The sequence below is a fragment of the Exophiala mesophila genome, assembly GCF_000836275.1.
Source record: "Exophiala mesophila strain CBS 40295 unplaced genomic scaffold supercont1.1, whole genome shotgun sequence".
NCBI lineage: Eukaryota > Fungi > Ascomycota > Eurotiomycetes > Chaetothyriales > Herpotrichiellaceae > Exophiala > Exophiala mesophila.
In genome coordinates, this window is record NW_015622504.1 from 5,281,612 (window position 1) to 5,298,093 (window position 16,482).

At 50.6% G+C, this 16,482-nt stretch overlaps 6 protein-coding genes across 7 annotated transcripts in view; 4 read left to right on the forward strand and 2 right to left on the reverse strand.

Annotated features, from left to right (window-relative positions):
• The window catches only part of PV10_01685 (uncharacterized protein), a gene marked incomplete at both ends in the record, with an annotated part of 4,263 nt that extends 3,232 nt beyond the window's left edge, over positions 1–1,031 (forward strand). The window contains 2 exons of the mRNA XM_016365915.1: positions 75–816; positions 880–1,031. Of these exons, the coding sequence (XP_016229564.1) occupies positions 75–816; positions 880–1,031 (894 nt within the window). The remainder of the gene's footprint in view (positions 1–74; positions 817–879) is intronic.
• Positions 1,032–2,039: 1,008 nt separating this feature from the next.
• PV10_01686 (diphthamide biosynthesis protein 1) lies at positions 2,040–3,620 on the forward strand. Its single transcript, XM_016365916.1, has 2 exons — positions 2,040–2,245; positions 2,310–3,620. Exons 1-2 carry the CDS (start codon positions 2,068–2,070, stop codon positions 3,476–3,478), a joined length of 1,347 nt encoding a protein of 448 aa, XP_016229565.1. The 5' UTR covers positions 2,040–2,067; the 3' UTR covers positions 3,479–3,620.
• A 188-nt stretch (positions 3,621–3,808) lies between these two features.
• PV10_01687 (uncharacterized protein) lies at positions 3,809–6,268 on the forward strand. Its single transcript, XM_016365917.1, has 2 exons — positions 3,809–4,327; positions 4,384–6,268. Exons 1-2 carry the CDS (start codon positions 3,868–3,870, stop codon positions 6,174–6,176), a joined length of 2,253 nt encoding a protein of 750 aa, XP_016229566.1. The 5' UTR covers positions 3,809–3,867; the 3' UTR covers positions 6,177–6,268.
• Positions 6,269–6,325: 57 nt separating this feature from the next.
• Positions 6,326–8,193, reverse strand: PV10_01688 (uncharacterized protein; the record flags this gene model as incomplete). Its single annotated transcript, XM_016365918.1, has 2 exons — positions 6,326–6,680; positions 6,735–8,193. 2 exons carry the CDS (start codon positions 8,191–8,193, stop codon positions 6,331–6,333), a joined length of 1,809 nt encoding a protein of 602 aa, XP_016229567.1. The 3' UTR covers positions 6,326–6,330.
• Positions 8,194–8,924: 731 nt separating this feature from the next.
• On the reverse strand, positions 8,925–12,249 carry PV10_01689. Of its 2 annotated transcripts, XM_016365920.1 has the most exons (4): positions 11,051–12,249; positions 10,907–10,994; positions 10,087–10,275; positions 8,925–9,945 (listed from the first exon to the last, which is right to left on the reverse strand). In XM_016365920.1, the coding sequence occupies exons 2-4, from the start codon at positions 10,949–10,951 to the stop codon at positions 9,412–9,414; spliced, it is 768 nt and encodes a 255-aa protein (XP_016229569.1). In that variant the 5' UTR covers positions 10,952–10,994; positions 11,051–12,249; the 3' UTR covers positions 8,925–9,411. The 2 variants fall into 2 exon arrangements, with proteins under 2 accessions (XP_016229569.1, XP_016229568.1); XM_016365919.1 differs by lacking the exons at positions 10,907–10,994; positions 11,051–12,249 and having other exon boundaries at positions 10,087–10,584.
• A 1,124-nt stretch (positions 12,250–13,373) lies between these two features.
• On the forward strand, positions 13,374–16,473 carry PV10_01690 (uncharacterized protein). Its single transcript, XM_016365921.1, has 2 exons — positions 13,374–15,088; positions 15,147–16,473. Exons 1-2 carry the CDS (start codon positions 13,646–13,648, stop codon positions 16,155–16,157), a joined length of 2,454 nt encoding a protein of 817 aa, XP_016229570.1. The 5' UTR covers positions 13,374–13,645; the 3' UTR covers positions 16,158–16,473.
• The last annotated feature ends 9 nt before the right edge of the window (positions 16,474–16,482 follow it).

The window sequence follows — 16,482 nt, forward strand, 5'->3', positions numbered from 1 at the left end:
GACTGAACCCGAACGTCCTTTCTATCCTCGTTGGTAATAATCAAGTCATTGGTTTAAGCCTCACGCCTGAACAGGTATCAGCCGCAGTGGACCTAGGAGAATTGGACAATCCGGTATGCGACCTCTTAGGAGGCCCAATCAGTGTTGTGCTTCTGGACCCAACGTGCCCTAACCCTCCTACGACAACGAGCTCTTCGAGCATCACAACCCTGGCGACGTTGTCTACCTTATCATCTACAAGTACCCCACAGCCGACAACAACTACACTGGCGACAACCACCACGGTTCCTACAACCCTGTCCACTACTACTACAACACCAGAGCCACCAACAACTACACTGGCGACAACCACCACGGTTCCTACAACCCTGTCTACTACCACAACAACCACGTCAGCTGCTGCAACAAGCACCACTGCAGCTTCTCAGTGTAATGCGCAGGTGCAATTCTGTGAGGCTCTGGTACTTCCATGGATTGTGAATCTCCAGGCCTGCCCCAATGTCCTTGGATGTTCCAACGCCCAAATGCAAGCTTTCGCTAACTCATTTATCGGGCAACCGGGTGTCCAGTCGGTCGCGTATGCCAACAACATCGCCTACGGTTTCAGTCTGACAACTTCTGAATTGCAACAACAGCTCGGCCTCCTTGGACCTATCAACTCGCTCTGCACCATAGTCAATATTTTTACATTGGAGATCTCAGACGCCACTTGCCCTGCCACAGCTCTGCCACCGCGACAATGCAACGTGGATGTTTCCTTTTGCCTGTTACAGTCTCTCGGATCGGCAGGAATCACATCCGGCACCTGCACTAATGGTATATTGCCATGCCTTCCCTCTCAAGTCACTAGCCAAGCCCACAATACTTGCAACTCATTAGGTTCGGCCTGCCTGGCGTATGGAAACAACTTGCTTGTACCGCTTACTGCAACTCAATCCGTGGCGCAAATTCAGGAAACAATCGCTACATATGCTTTGAGCAATGTTTGCCTGCCAGGAACCACAGTCACTCTGAATGACTCATCATGCTAATGGCCCCGAGGCAATTGGCAACACGGGATTCCAAGAGAGCTCTGGGCCAGTTCCTGATTCCCTTTTTCTCTTCTTTTCGCCCGACTTTCAATTGGGAGACCATTTTCCATTCATTACAACTCATGTCTTATCGACTTTTGACCATCTTTATTCGACGGAAAGACGGATTGTGGATTCTTTTCTCTTCACCAGCTCAGTTTCCTTTTACCTGGGGAGACCACCTTTTTTATTCACTGAGACAGTTTGTGACATTCTATATCCCTACTTTGTACGTAAATAACTCGTCATGCTTTCGGTGATGGAGTCGATAAGTAATTGGCACATATGGGCGATGCTTAGGGGCTATGGATCGAGCTGGTTATACTTCGTTTTATTCTTGAGGCTGGAGCCTTCTGATATTCTTCATGAGTCGGAGAGTTGGTGCTTTATTTGAGCGTGCCCTTACTTGAGAAATTCCGGGAAAATTCACAGGACTCTTCTTGCAACAATCATCTTTCTCATCTCGAGTGATTTTGACCACTAAACATGATCTTCCTCAAATATCCCATCGTCTTCCACGCCCTCCGCAGTCAGAATGCCCAAAAAAATGCTCTCACTCTGAAAGGCAGCGTCATGACCACCAAAGACTTCAACTCGTCAAGGTCGTCTGGAATTATTCTCGGTTCGAACTAACTGAGCTCTTACCGAGACGTTGGCCAACAAATACATTCCCATTATATTGATAACATCCGCATAATTTTACGCCATCTTCATCCATGTCTTACCATATGCAGGCGTCCTACGTCTGTTTTCCCGTTTCAAGATGGTTGAGATTTTTTGGTTGGCTCGCTTGAAGCGGCCAGGCAACCTTGCCTAATTAGGCAAGGGCGGAAATCGCAGGCTGAGGACCTGAGGCAACAGAGTTCTCAACCCTTGGCATCAAGTACGGTGCAACATAGAGACTCCATCACCACTTGAATTTATTCTAATGTCCCACGCTCAACCGGGCATCATTACTCACCTTACCAGGCCGCCTTCATACTGACCTGGCCACAACATGGATGATGACGAGCTGTCGGTACCCGGAGCATTCCCGTCTGCCCCAGAGGATGGCAACCCAGCACCGCGAACCCCCAAACGGCGCTTTGTCGGTCGACGCTCTGCTGCGGCGCAGGCAACGAATGGATCAAGCGTGACCGCCAGTGATCAAGATCAAAGTGCACTTGTGCAGAAAGGTTCGTCGTACCTGTCAGTGTACATATTGGGATGGACTAGGATAGCCATACTGACGCAGAGCAGCACCGCGACGAACCCCGAGGGCTCTCAACCACGTCCCCTCCGATATCCTTGATGACCCTGATATTCAAGCCGCCATTGGCCTGCTTCCTCTGAACTATAGTTTCGAGATCCCCAAAACAATCCACCGCATAAGGACCCTCGAAGCGAAACGGGTTGCATTGCAATTTCCCGAAGGACTGTTGATGTTTGCGACAACCATCTCAGACATTTTGACCCAGTTCTGCCCGGGCACGGAGACGTTGATCATGGGAGATGTCACATATGGCGCATGCTGCATCGATGACTATACTGCGCGAGCTCTGGAATGTGACTTACTGGTCCATTACGCACACAGCTGTTTGATACCGGTGTCAGCATCAATCATCGCCACCCTGTACATTTTTGTAGATATATCGATTGATACCAAGCATCTGGTAAGCACACTATCTCGGAACATTCCTCCTGGGAAGACCATTGCCATGGTTGGTACGGTTCAATTCAATGCGACCCTGCACACGATTCGACCGGCGCTCGAAGCAGAGGGATTGAAGTTGGTTGTACCACAAGTCATGCCTCTCAGTAAAGGTGAAGTTCTTGGTTGTACCGCTCCCAAAATCACACCGCGTGAAAAGGTCGACCTCCTTCTCTATCTCGGCGATGGACGTTTTCACCTTGAAGCGGCGATGATTGCGAATCCTGATCTACCTGCATATCGATACGATCCATATTCAAGGAAGTTGACCAGAGAAACATATGGTCATGACGAAATGTTGGACATGCGATCGACAGCCATCAAGACAGCGACTAAAGCAAAAAGATGGGGCTTGATACTAGGAGGGCTGGGGCGACAGGGGAATCCACATACCTTGGCTCTGATTGAAAACCACCTCCGTCAGCAAGGTATTCCTTTTGTTAACCTGTTGCTGAGTGAGATATTCCCCGGCAAACTGGCCTTGTTTGAAGATGTGGATTGCTGGGTTCAAATTGCATGTCCGCGGCTCAGTATAGATTGGGGGTATGCCTTTCCCCGGCCTTTGCTGACCCCATATGAGGCTTTGATCGCCCTTGGAGCGCAAGAGGGTTGGGAAAAGGAAGGCAATGGCTACCCAGTTGATTATTATGCCAACAATGGACTTGGAAGGGTGACTGAAAAGCTGGCAGCACGGGCAGAATTGAGCGCTGCTGGGTGACTGTCTCGACGAATAATGGATGTTCAGTTATGAGGTCTTGATGAAAGCATTATACCCCACTGTCGCATTTTAGGGTTATGGACGCCCACCATTAATTGGTGCCTCATTGTATTATCTATACTATTTGTATATTCAATCTTCCAAACCAACAAACTAAAACTTCTGTGTTGAGTTGTTCCTTCCTCTTACCAAATTGATGCTCCTTCCTCCACAGCACGAAACTCGAGAGGAAGTCACCACTTGGGAGCCGAGGTTCACCCGGCGCCTTCCCCATAGAACTCCGCCCTCGACTAACAAACACGCTCGCTCAGTCCATCTCAACGACCTCCTCTCACAACAGGTCGACACAGACATACACACAGAGCCCTGTCGACTATCATCCATAGGGCATGCATTCGGACATTCATGTCCTTGTCCGCTTCCATGAGCAATCTGTTTTCGCTGGGGAGGAATTACGATGCACAATCACCTTCAGAAACGTGGCCAATGTGTCAGAGCCAGCCACTCGACCTCGTCAAAGCAGTCGCCGTGAGAGTATCGGCCATATCGCCGCTCAAATAGCCAAAAGCCATGCCCCCCATAGATCAAACCACGCCGCTCGACCTTCACAACATGAAATCCCTCCCGATCTTGCCCGACATCATAGGCCATCGGGCTCTTCCACCTCTCCTCAAGCTGGCCTCGATGATCATCGGTCTAGAAGTCCAAGGCCCAAGCAACAGCGGTCGGTCTCAATCATTTCTGTAACTTCTCCTATCGCCGGTGAGGTGGGTGACTCTACCGCAAGCAGTTGGGCCAAGCAGCAGAGGTTGAGCCACCAGCGATCCAACACCACTGGCAACCAATACGGTATGCTCCATGCTTGGTGAACGGCGACTCCCCACCGGTTATTGACCTGACCACAGATGCCTTTCACCAGGGCCAACGAAGACTATCTCCAACAGGATTGCAACTTCCCCCGGGGAGGGGCAGACACAGTCCTCCATCCCAAGAGAGGTCGAAAAGCCGTGAAACCACCCCGGACTTTAAATTTCCCCTCGAACAGCCAAAGAACAGACGTCACCGGCCACAGCCATCAGAAAATCCTAGTCTATCCGGATTTGGCCCTTCCAAACCCTCCAACAGTAGACCACTGGCCAGTGAGAGAAGCAGCGGCGAGTTCTACTCACTCAGCAACCACTCACAGGAAACTCTCATGTCGGAGCAACCTTCCATTCTGTCCGAAATCAGGACCCCTCTCAACTATCCAGCCACGCAGCACCCTCGAAGACCGCCCCTCAGACCTCAACAAAGACCCCAAGCGGTTAATCTGCTCATGGGGTATGCTCAGCTCAGTGCCACATTTACCTTGGATGCTTCCCTGATTGATCAGTCCCACTTTGAAGAAGTCAAGAACAAGGGATTTCTGGGAGGTCAAGCAGGTGGTGGCGTTGTTGGAATTAAGAAGCCCCGTCCCACCAGCGGCTTTCTAGGTGGTTTCAACTTCAACAGCATCGGCGACTCATTAAACACTTTGATGGGAGGTGATAACATGAGCAGCGTCAAAGAGATGCACGCCGTCACCAACTCAAGGGCAGTCCCCCTTTTGTCTACCCCACAATCTCTCCTATTCGTTGACCTCCACCTCGAACCGGGTGATGAGAAGAGCTACACTTTCACTTACCCACTCCCTCATGGATTGCCGTCCAGCCATCGTGGGAAGGCCATCAAAATTTCATACAACTTGACGATAGGTGTGCAAGGACTTCCAGGAAGCCGTGACACTCACACCGTACGCCAGATCAACGTCCCAGTACGAGTGTTTTCTGGGGTGAATCTTGAAGGAGAAATTTTGGGCCATGATCTCATGCAACCTCACGTCATCTTACGAGATTTGGCCGCCACCAAGTCTATCTCATCACCCGATGAACCGGATGAAGCTCAAATTACAAGTCCACAGCAAGCCGAGACATCCACAATCGAATTTCTCAAGTTTGTGGATCGATTGCTGGACCGCCACCGAAGACGACAGTCGAGCAGTGGAACATTGGAAGACTTTCAAACTGGGCAAGACGCACATGATCATCGCAAATCAGTGCAAGCCATCAGCCGAGCAATCCATCTGGGTAATCAGCTTGGAGAGAGCGAGGCAAGTTCGAATCGGTTTGAAATTGCTCGAAACGGGCTGCGAGTAGCAGTGATAGTGATTGATCGACCTCTTCATCGACTGGGGGAGACAGTGACTGCAGTGATTGACTTTTCAGAAAGTGAGGTCCCTTGCGCCACATTACATTCGACATTGGAGACGTCAGAAAAAGTCAGTCCTTCGCTGGCGGTTCGATCAGCAGCCACCATCAGCCGGGTGACGAGAAAGACGTATCTGGCAAAGTCGGAAAACGTTCTTTTCTCACAACGAGCAACATTTGCGCCTGCCATCCCAGGGTCAGGGACACCGACATTTGTCACGACGGGTGTGAGTCTCGACTGGTGTCTACGTTTTGAGTTTGGTACAATCAAGTTCCACGAAGGCGAAGATGGGGAGCCAAGAAGCAAGACAGAACTGCTTGAAGAGGTGATCAAGGATGAACGAGGGACTATCAATGTTGCGGTGGAAAACCTGGATTGTGAGACATTCGATGTGGTGATTCCGTTTACTGTGTACGGAGATGTTGTCCCTGATGGTAAAGAAGGGGATGAGATTGTTGGGATACCGATATGAGTGTCGACCCATAGACTCTGGCTGGATTCATGAGAGCGTGGAAGAATAGCCCTGAATCACATAGAGTCATTCTAGACGGGGGCAACTTCAGGAAGAATATAGATCTCAATTTCAGACGATTGGAAGGTAAAAACCTATAGATCCCTAGAACAATCTACAACTTGGCCTTGTTTGCATCAACATATCTCTTCCTCTCCAGAGCCTTTAACTCTGCCCGTTTAATCTTCCCACTGATAGTCTTTGGTAGAAAAGAAGCAGCCACAAACTCGAGCTTTCTCGGATATTTATATGGCGCGGCATTCGTCTTGCAAAAATCCTGTAGTTCTTTGACCAACTGATCACGTTTCTTACCAGTCTGATCGGAGTTGATCGATTGGAAGATCTGATCAGTCAAGACGACAAATGCCTTGACGACTTCATCTCGCGCCGGGTCAGGTGAAGCCACAACGGCGGATTCCACGACCGATGGATGGAGTTTCAATGTCGATTCTACTTCGAATGGGCCTAGAGAGTCAATATTGTTAGAGATAGATGGATGAAGAGGGAAGGGCTGCTCACCTATTCGATACCCACTGGAATTAATCACATCATCACCTCTTCCCACAAACCAGAAATAACCATCTTTATCCCTGGTGGCTCTATCGCCCGTGATGTAGAATTTCTTCCCATTCGGGAACGTCTTGATACGATCATCAATCTTCCCTGTCTCACGATCGATATATCCCTCAAAGAAGCCAAAAAACCCATCTCTTCTCCCTTGCTTTCTCGTCGTAACATCAATCGCAATATCCCCTTCGACTCCATCCCCCGTCTCCTCTCCGTCTTCATCCACCACTTTCAATGGCACACCTGGAATCGGCTTCCCCATACTCCCCGGCTTAACCCTATTCCCTTTTTGATTCGCACACACGACCGTCGTTTCCGTCTGACCATAGGCATCGAAAATCTCAATCTTGCCACCCGTCATTTCCTTCCACGTGGTAATCACACTTTCATTCAAAGGTTCCCCTGCTCCACAACAATGCATCAATGCCTTGGGTTTCCCACCCTCGGGATCCGCAAAGAATTTCCTTGCGTCGTCCAGCACTAGTTGTCGATACACCGTCGGCGGCGCACATAATGTGGTGATGGGGAATTTATTCAGTACGGATAACGTCCGGCGAGGAGAGAAGGGAAGTCGATCGTCGTGCACGAATAATGTGGCGCCGCAGTTCCACGTGCTGAAGAATGACCATGCGGCTTTCGCCCAGCCTTGTTCAGAGAGGTTCCAGTAGATGGATTGTTGGGGGGAGGAGGTGAGATTGAGCCAGTGGGTTCCCGTGAGGGCGTGGGCGAGCGGGTAGGAGGTTTGAGTGTGTAATACCAGTTTTGGGGGGCCCGTGGTGCCGGAGGTGAAGAATGTGAGGGCGGGAGATGTAGGTGAGTTTAGCAGGGATGGAGGGGTGGTGAAGGTGGTGGAAGGGGGGATGCTGGAGAGGAGAGTGTGGAAGTCGATGACTTTGTTGGTGTTGGTATTGTTGCTGGGGACGGTTCCCTCGATTTGCATCACGACCCTCAATCCAGGACAGTTGGCCCTGATTTTCTGACATTTCGCCACGGCGGCCTCGTCACCAATAAATGCCGCTGCCTTTGAAACTTGAATCCTGGATTCAATGTCTCGATCAACGAGTAATGTTGTCGCTGGACACATGATGATACCTGATCGTAGACATGCCGTGGCAATCTCCCACCAAGCGGGGACACGTGATGAGATCAAGATACATGTTTCGCCTTGTTGGAGACCGAGTGTCGTGGTCAATAAATGCGCGATCCGTTGTGATTGGCGTGAGAAATGAGAGTAGGTTAATTTAAGGCTTTGGGTGAGGTCTTGGTTTGTCCAGTATAGGGCAACAGAGTCGGGGGATTTACGGGCCCAGTGGTCGACGATGGAGGTGGCGAAGTTGAAAGACGAGGGGAGGTGGAGGGGCGAGACGGGGAGGGTGTCGTAGATGGATGAGGTTGGTGTTGAGGGCGACATATTGAGGTTGAGACTTGCAGAGCTGGCGAGGATGTCGTATGGTTGGATACCTTACACAGTGATGAGTAAAAGGAGAGTACCTAGGAGGTGGTGTGTATCCTCTCGACTCTTCCTGATATTTGCACAGACTTATGGACTGGAGTCACAGCCAACGACACGACAACTACGACACGACAACAACGATCCTCGTTTGAGTTGTGGTGTTGGGTGTAAACTTACAGATTCATTTTGTTGCATCGAGCTTTTATTGATGAAACCCCATCTCTTGGATCAGGACGGAAACACGTCCGTGTCGTTTCCTACGACCAAGACAGTTTTGTGTACCAGAATCTTCGATTCTTCGTATAAAATGGTCTGGATGGTGACAATTTCTAGGCTGTAATAGGCTGAGGACGATATACGATAGGTGCGGGGACGGAGGTTGTGGGGGCGGAGAGACTCCCCGTGGCTTTCGAGTGGCTCCCAATAGCTTCCTCATAGGTACCTGGTTGCACCTGGAGAACAGAGACAAGGGGAGTGAGCCAAGGGATAAATGCCTAGGTTGGTCCCTTAGGTAAGTAATCGCGGGCCGGTAATCTCCAACTGAAAAATCTCCAACTTGGTCTGGGTCTGGGGTCGTTTATCTTATCAACGATGGTTGCCAATGTCCACCAACTTCGAGATAAGTTCAAGACTGCTTGATCAACGTCATACAAGTCACTGGCACATACGCTCCGGATGTCATAATGAGCTGTTTGTGATGTTCAATAGTAATATTGGCGACAATGGGTACGCTACCTCCCAAGTCATCACCAGTTTTGATTTATCAACCCAAATTCTCTCATCGACCAGTCCCGTATCAATCCAGTCCTGGCATGCATGAATGAATCGTAATCCAGGTCATGTCCTAATCAGCCAAATGTGGCCATCTATCACTTGTTCTTGTGCTTGTGCAACCGTGTGCCCATATCCAAATGTCCAGTCCATCAGTCGCGTGACAGCAAGAGACACCGGCACCGACAGAAACAAACATGGATATACAGACATTGTCTTTTTTTCCCTGTCACACTCAACGCCTGCCGTGCTGATATTATATATTACGCCTTTAACTCATCTTCATCACCAGCAGTAGCACCCGCACCAGTGGCACATCCAGACCGAGCAGAAACAAAAGAAAATTCGTCGTGTTGGGGTATCACTGAGGAATGTGAGGTCGCCGTGAACAACTCATGTTCATGATCAAGGTTCGTTGGACAGCCGCGCTCGTTTCGAAGGGTGGTCTCGATCGTTAAGTTCCATCAATTGCCTTTGCATCTCGTGGATTTGTCGTTTCAGATCATCTCGTTCACGAGTCACCTGGTCCAGCTCGGTGCGCAGGTTGGTCTCGTTGTCTGAATATACCATATTGATCACTTCCAGCTCTGATACTCGAGTGCGTAAATTGGTATTGGCCGTGGCCAGTTGTTCATAAGTCATGGGGTTCTCGGCGTGACGATCTTGCACAGGGGCAGCGCCCGAGGGTGAGTGGTTGGTGAGAGGAAGTGCAGGGAGAGAGGGCGAGCCGTTGAAATGCTCCGACATGCCCACACCATCAAAGACATGCTGAGGAGCAATGTTGGGGTCATGAATACCTGGAGTACCTGTGCGCGACACGGGAGAACGAGACCGCTCCGAGGTAACTGAAGTGGCCATTTGTGAGACACGTCGATGGGGATTGATGCCATTGAGAGTGGGCATTTCGGACTGTGAAGCGGGGAGACCATTCTGCTCAAACTGCGCCAGGGTCAGCATGCGCTGGCGGCAACGGCAACGGCAACGAGAGTAACGACGGCAGAGTGACCGCCGAGATGTTCAGGCGGGCCACGCACCACCAGCGGCATCTTGACTGCGCAATAATCAAAGAACAAAACATACCTTCTTCTTAGGTCCTTGGTTGCCAGTCTTGACTCGGTTGCGACTTTTGATCACATCTGTTTTCAAACTGATTGGGCGCGGGCGGCCGTGCAACTTGAGAAAAAGTCCGCAGGCGTTGCATAGCACCGACCCAGCTTCGTCTCTCCTCCATAACGGCGTAGTCGAGGTCTGACAATTCTGGCACACCGGCTGTGAAAATGGTAAATGCTGGTCAGCAATAGGACCAGGTAATGAGGCGGCCATGGTATGGAGGGGGTGCAGTGATAGAAGGATTTGAGTGACGGCGGAGAGATGGAGATGAACGATAAGAAATCAGATAAAGAAAAGCCCAAGACCAAGACTCAAAAGTCGAGTCGAGGGGATTTCCGGTGCCCAAGGGAGGGTGAGGGGGGTGGACGGATAAGAAGATGTGGGTTTTTCGGGGGCCGAGGGGCTTGGATGGGGGAGCACAGGGAGCTGGGAGGAGGTGGGAATTGGTGGAGGATGATTTGGTGCTGGTGATACTGGGTGGGAATCCGGGACGGTGTAGGGGAAAGAAAATGCGGAAGAGGCACATGACTTGAGGTTGAGTGGGTGGAGTGAACAGTGGACGGAGGGAAGGAATAGGGGAGAGAGAAGGTGGCAGGTGCAGGTGCAGGCGCAAAGTGCTGGCAAGTGCAGGCAGGTGCAACCAACGTCCAAAGGTGCATTGTCCTCCAATCCAGTGGCTGACGTTGCAATCCAACTCTTGGCAAAGTCACGTTGCTTGTTGGTTGCACCATTGGGCACAATTGTGCAAGTGCAATTATGCACGTCCATAGCTTTATCAGTTTCAACGTACCGGTGCGCTTCCAGCAATTCCCGGTGTCGGAATCGGTGGCATCATGCCAGGCAATCCCAAAGGTGACGAGCCATAGTTCCCAAATGCCCTGTAACCATGTCAGAACACCCCATGTTTCCAATGAAAATTCAACCCAGGTCATACCTCAGAGACGGGGGCGTGGCGGCCAGAGAAGTCAACGATGACAGTGCTGGTAATGCAGGTCTGGGCTCAGAATGATATTCTCGTTCGCCAAGACCAACGCTGGCACTGCGTGTATGGAATTGAGGTTGGTTGAGAAATAAACTGCCGGTACTTGGAAGGTTGGTCGATGACGGCCGTGATATATCTTTGCCAAAGACTGCCGTTGGTGGCAACGGTGATACCCCCCGATACTGACTTCTTCTTGAACTGCTGTATTCTTCCAACCTCGAATCATACAATGGTGTCGACGGTGGTCGATATGGAGGATCGAGGACCGAACCTCGAAAGATCGGTGCTGCAACTGCGGAAGCCGTGATTGTTGAAGTGAGACCTCGACGTGGTCTCAACGGGAATGTTGCCGGTAACGAGTGGACGCCGGGTGAGGGCAAAGGACAATGCGATTCAACGAGCGTGAGGTAATGAGCGACAAGGGCCGGTGAGGTTGCGACAATCAGCAGCACAAAACGGCCACAGATTAAGTTAATGAATGAATCGAGGTACAAAATGCAACGACGATACGAGTGGCATGAAACTGAGGAGACGGCTCACACAAAGGTCTATCGATAGATGCGAGCCTCGAGGCTTTTGCTTGGTCCAATACAATCTCTCAGTCAGGGGGCCTGGGGCGCTTGGTCAATCAAGAACCCTTAGTGAGGTCAGGATTGGTCCCGCCCGTCAACCCGGGATCTGTTCTGATTGCGTCGTGTCCACAAGCTTGGACGCGTCGTTGGAGATGAATTTTTGATATCCAGAGATGATTGTGACGTTTGTGGGCAAGCGTTGGGTCTGATATCTGAGACCCTGAATTCGCAAAGGGATGCTTCCATTCCTTCGCCTTCTATAGCCATCAGTGCAATTCCAACACTCCTCCTCAAGCACCGTCTGGCCATTGTCCCTTGAGAACGCGAACAAACGCTACTGTGATAAGGAGAGGGCTGTAGATTGGCGGTCTCGCAAATCTGGGGAAATGGTCTGTGAAATTGGCCAATTTCATCCGGTGGGTATTTGGTGGCCGAGCTGCCCCTTTTTGCCGCTTGATCAGGCTTGTCAAGCACACGACAACTGATTGAGCGGGACCAGCCGCGCCCGAACTTTGACATTGACGTGTCAGACGTTGAACAGGTATATTAGATTTGATATGCAGATTTGAAGACTTCAAGGATTTTGAAGATGCAGTAGATATCTGAAGAATAATTAATTGTGGTTTATGTTCATCGAGTTCTTTCTTTGAGGTTGTGGTTGGGTTGCGCGTGCCTGCCTGGGCGAACTCTAACTGTAAGCGCGTGTCACCTGGTCGCACTTGCCCACATTATTGACCGCGTGCCTTCCATGACGCGCAAAGCAAAGGTGGTGAGACATTCAACCGAACCTCTTTAAGCATGATCGTCAGCTCGTCTTCTCCGTAGTCCTATCGATTACTTGACATATCTTAGGTTCCCCTGAGATCCAAACGTGGTAATTATCTCGTGGACCACGGCACTATGGCGAAGAAATTGACAGTGGGGATCAAGAAACGTTAGGACGGCGTCAGATCCGCTACGATGGGGGCTTGACATGAACCAATGCACTGTCAAAATGGTTTATGCTTAAAATTAAAAGTGACACATCTCGCGCTGGCCAATCTGGCGAACTCAGGGACTTGAAAAGAAGGGTTAAGAGGATATCTGAAGCCTTGGAAGTTGGAACAGTCCAAGTCTGACACAAGTTGAATGGATAAGGCGTGGGCAATCTGAAGTTCCCCTCTTGACGTGTGTGATCTATCGTCTACTGCAGTCTACAGATACTACCTACAGTTATCAAGTCGGGGATATGACCAAACCAATTAAACTTCAAAGGGATTAAAACATTAAGCCAAGAAGTCAGCCATCTTACCAGACGAACAAATCGATTAGAGAGACGAGGGAGGCGTCAGTAGTGCGCGTCATGTCTCTTCAAAGTGACGCCAATCTACGATCCTTGATATCAGACAATCCCTGGTGGGCATGTTGTTAGGGCGAGGAAGGGGCATCGGGCTACAGGGACGCTCATTCAATTGAACCGCAGACTCGAGATACTCAGTGGTCCACCCTACCACTAAACCCAATACATCCATTAAACCACAGTGGCACGTTCCAGTGGCTGCTTACCTAACCCGCCCCTAATTCCAGACCCCTATGGCCCCTCGGCCCTTACGGATAAGCCCCTCGGCCCCATGGATCCAATGAGCCCACGCCTAAAAAACTCCCTCCGAAGCCCCGGCGAGGCTCTCGCTTAAGCCCAGACTTCCGTTGCAGGCTGCGAATAAGCATTCCCTGTGCAAGGCACCACAACCACCAACCGCATCCTTACGCATACTAGCAAACAAGTTACCTTATTCCACCCTGTACTTTTCAAGTTCCAGTTCAATTGCGTACTCGTATTGACCTTGGACGATAGAATCGTCCTTCAGACTTCACACATTCTTTGTCGATCAATTCACTGCAGCCAGATCGATCATGGCACATGACCCCGTCTCACCTTTCCTCTGATCACGATCTCTAGCTCTAGTCTACACCCTGTCCCAGTCACAATCCGATCATGCCGTCGCGCCAGAGGCCTGCCGCTTCTGGATATGCACGACTGGCACAGGCCGATGAAGATGAAGGCCCATTGACAGATGACTCTGGAGATGAAGAATATAGCCGAACACCCCTGACCACCAGATATGCCTCCATCCAACCTGCTCCGAGGGACGGTATGCGCCCTGGACCAACCCGTCCTCGCGGAAGACACAACAGACGCACCAGAAGTAACTCTTCCGGGGTGGACATCAAAGCAATCAACGCTCGATTAGAACGATGGGCCGAAGAGATTGCGTCCAAGTTCAAGATTTCGTCGGTCAAGGGCAAGACTCAAGAGGAGGAACACCTTGAAATCCATCATTCCGTCTTTCAAGCGCCTCCCGGAGTCCGTCCCTATACTGCGCACGATCTATATGCCTATAATGCCGCCCAGACCGACCGCATGACTGCAGAGCAGTTTGATCGAGTCGTCGAATCCGTCCATGTCGCCATCGAGCTGGGCACACATCCCAAGATGATTTCCCAAGGAAGTTCGGGGAGTTACTTTGCCCGCAACAGCGAGGGGAAAGTGGTTGGCGTCTTCAAACCAAAAGATGAGGAACCATATGCCTCGAGGAATCCCAAATGGACAAAATGGATCCATCGCAACCTATTTCCCTTTTTCTTCGGTCGAGCATGTTTGATCCCCAATTTGTCCTACGTTTCCGAAGCGGCGGCCTACGTCCTCGATAGTCAACTGCGAACATACATTGTCCCATACACCGATATTGTTTGGATCTCTTCCAAATCATTCTATTACGACTTTTGGGAACGGCGAAGCAATTGGCGAGGGAAGAAGAGTCTCCCTGCCAAAGTGGGCAGTTTCCAAGTCTTCTTGAAGGGCTTCAAAGATGCCAACATATTCTTACGCGAGAATCCCTGGCCTGATCTGAACACCGACTTCCGAGCAGATCTCGAACACACACGAAAAAGACGGCCTCTGGCGACCTGTATTCCCGGAGGAACTCAGTCAGACGACGAAGATGAACCACCTCGAATCTCGTCACCGATGCCACAAGAACAAACACCCAAATTCCAGTGGACACCGACTTTGAAGCAAGCCTTTAGAGAAGAGCTGGAGAAACTCGTCATTCTAGACTATATCATGCGCAACACTGATCGCGGGTTGGACAATTGGATGATCAAAATAGACTGGAAACTCGAACAGGTTTCCATTGTGGCAGAGCCGCCAAAGACCAACGGTAACGGGCCGGGGCCCACACAAATCCCTGAACCTGGACCTCGACCTGTGTCAGTCAGTCCGAGACCAGAATCCAATACCTCAAGACCATATCGAAGGTATGAAGCGATGGAGAGTAGATCAGGCACGCCATCCAACGCCAAAGACGACCCAGTGCCATCGATATCATTAGGAGCCATCGACAACAGTCTGTCCTGGCCGTGGAAACACCCTGATGCAGTAAGTTATCCTCAAGTATCGTCCTTCTCTATCATATCAATAACTAACACACTCACAGTGGCGAAGCTTCCCCTTCGGATGGCTCTTCCTTCCTGTCTCCCTAATTGGACAGCCCTTTTCTCAGAAGACTCGAGACCATTTCCTCCCTCTACTGACATCCACCGCCTGGTGGAGCGAAACCCAACTTGCGCTTCGACGTGTATTTGCACAGGATGCCGATTTCAAGGAGAGCATGTTTGCCCGACAAATTGCCGTCATGAAAGGACAGGCATGGAACGTAGTAGAAACGTTGAAACAACATGACCACGGTCCCTTGGAGCTAACTCGACGCACGCGAGTTTGTGTATGGGACGACCTCGTCGACGTACCCGTCGCCATTCCCATGCGTGTGCCATCCGCAGAGATGAGCCGACATAAAGCACGCATGGGCCAACCACGACAACAACAAACCCAGGAAGAAGAGATGGACATTGGAGCGTCTTATGCATCAGCACCAACCCCCAAACAGCCATCCCATGACCTCCTCGGCTCACCCACCCACGAACTCCCCAATCCCAACCGATTTGACCTTACACGCGAAGAGCAAGCCGGAGGAGAGGTATCATATTTCCAGTCCCAATCTGAAGATCCGACCTCCCGACATTATCTCCCACCTGGCTCACCCAAAGCCAGCACATCATTCGACGCCAAAGACGCGCGCAACAGTCTCGCCGATACATCCCACCATGGTTCACGACCCTCGATGAAGAATTACAAACAATCACGATTCTCGTTTGACTTTACATCGATGCGTCATTCTGCTGCTACTGCTGCTGCTGGCAACGGGGTTGCAGGTGGTAAAGGTGTCTCGTCCAGTCACACCGGTGGAAGCATGCGTCGCCAACGTAGTATGTCGACACGCAGTAGCGGTCGTCCGGGAACTGGTCCATCCATGATCTACGAAGGCGATGATCTCGAGGGTGACTTGGGATATGCTGCCGCCAGTGACATGGAAGCCAATAAGAGGAAAGTGATTGTCGAGAGGCTGGAGACGGTTAAGAGCAAGAAACCCGTGTTTACATGGTGTTGATTCCGGTGAGAGAGGTGGATAGAAAAAAAACAAAAAGCCCTCATCATGTATCTGCAAATTGGATGGTGTGGTTGGTGTAATTAGTACTGGCATTGATCTGGGTGAGGAGAATACTAAGCATTGGGAGCATTTCTGGCATTTGCGATGCGATTCGTGTTTGTTGTTTGCGATAGACACGACGATGACGAGAAAGAAGGAGGAGAGAAAGATGGAAAAGAAGTATGGTATCCCATGGGCCAAAGCGCAGGCGGCCAACGGTACACAGGTACACTGGATAGAATAAGATACATTATATTGTATTGTACTGCACTTACTAGCTGTGGGT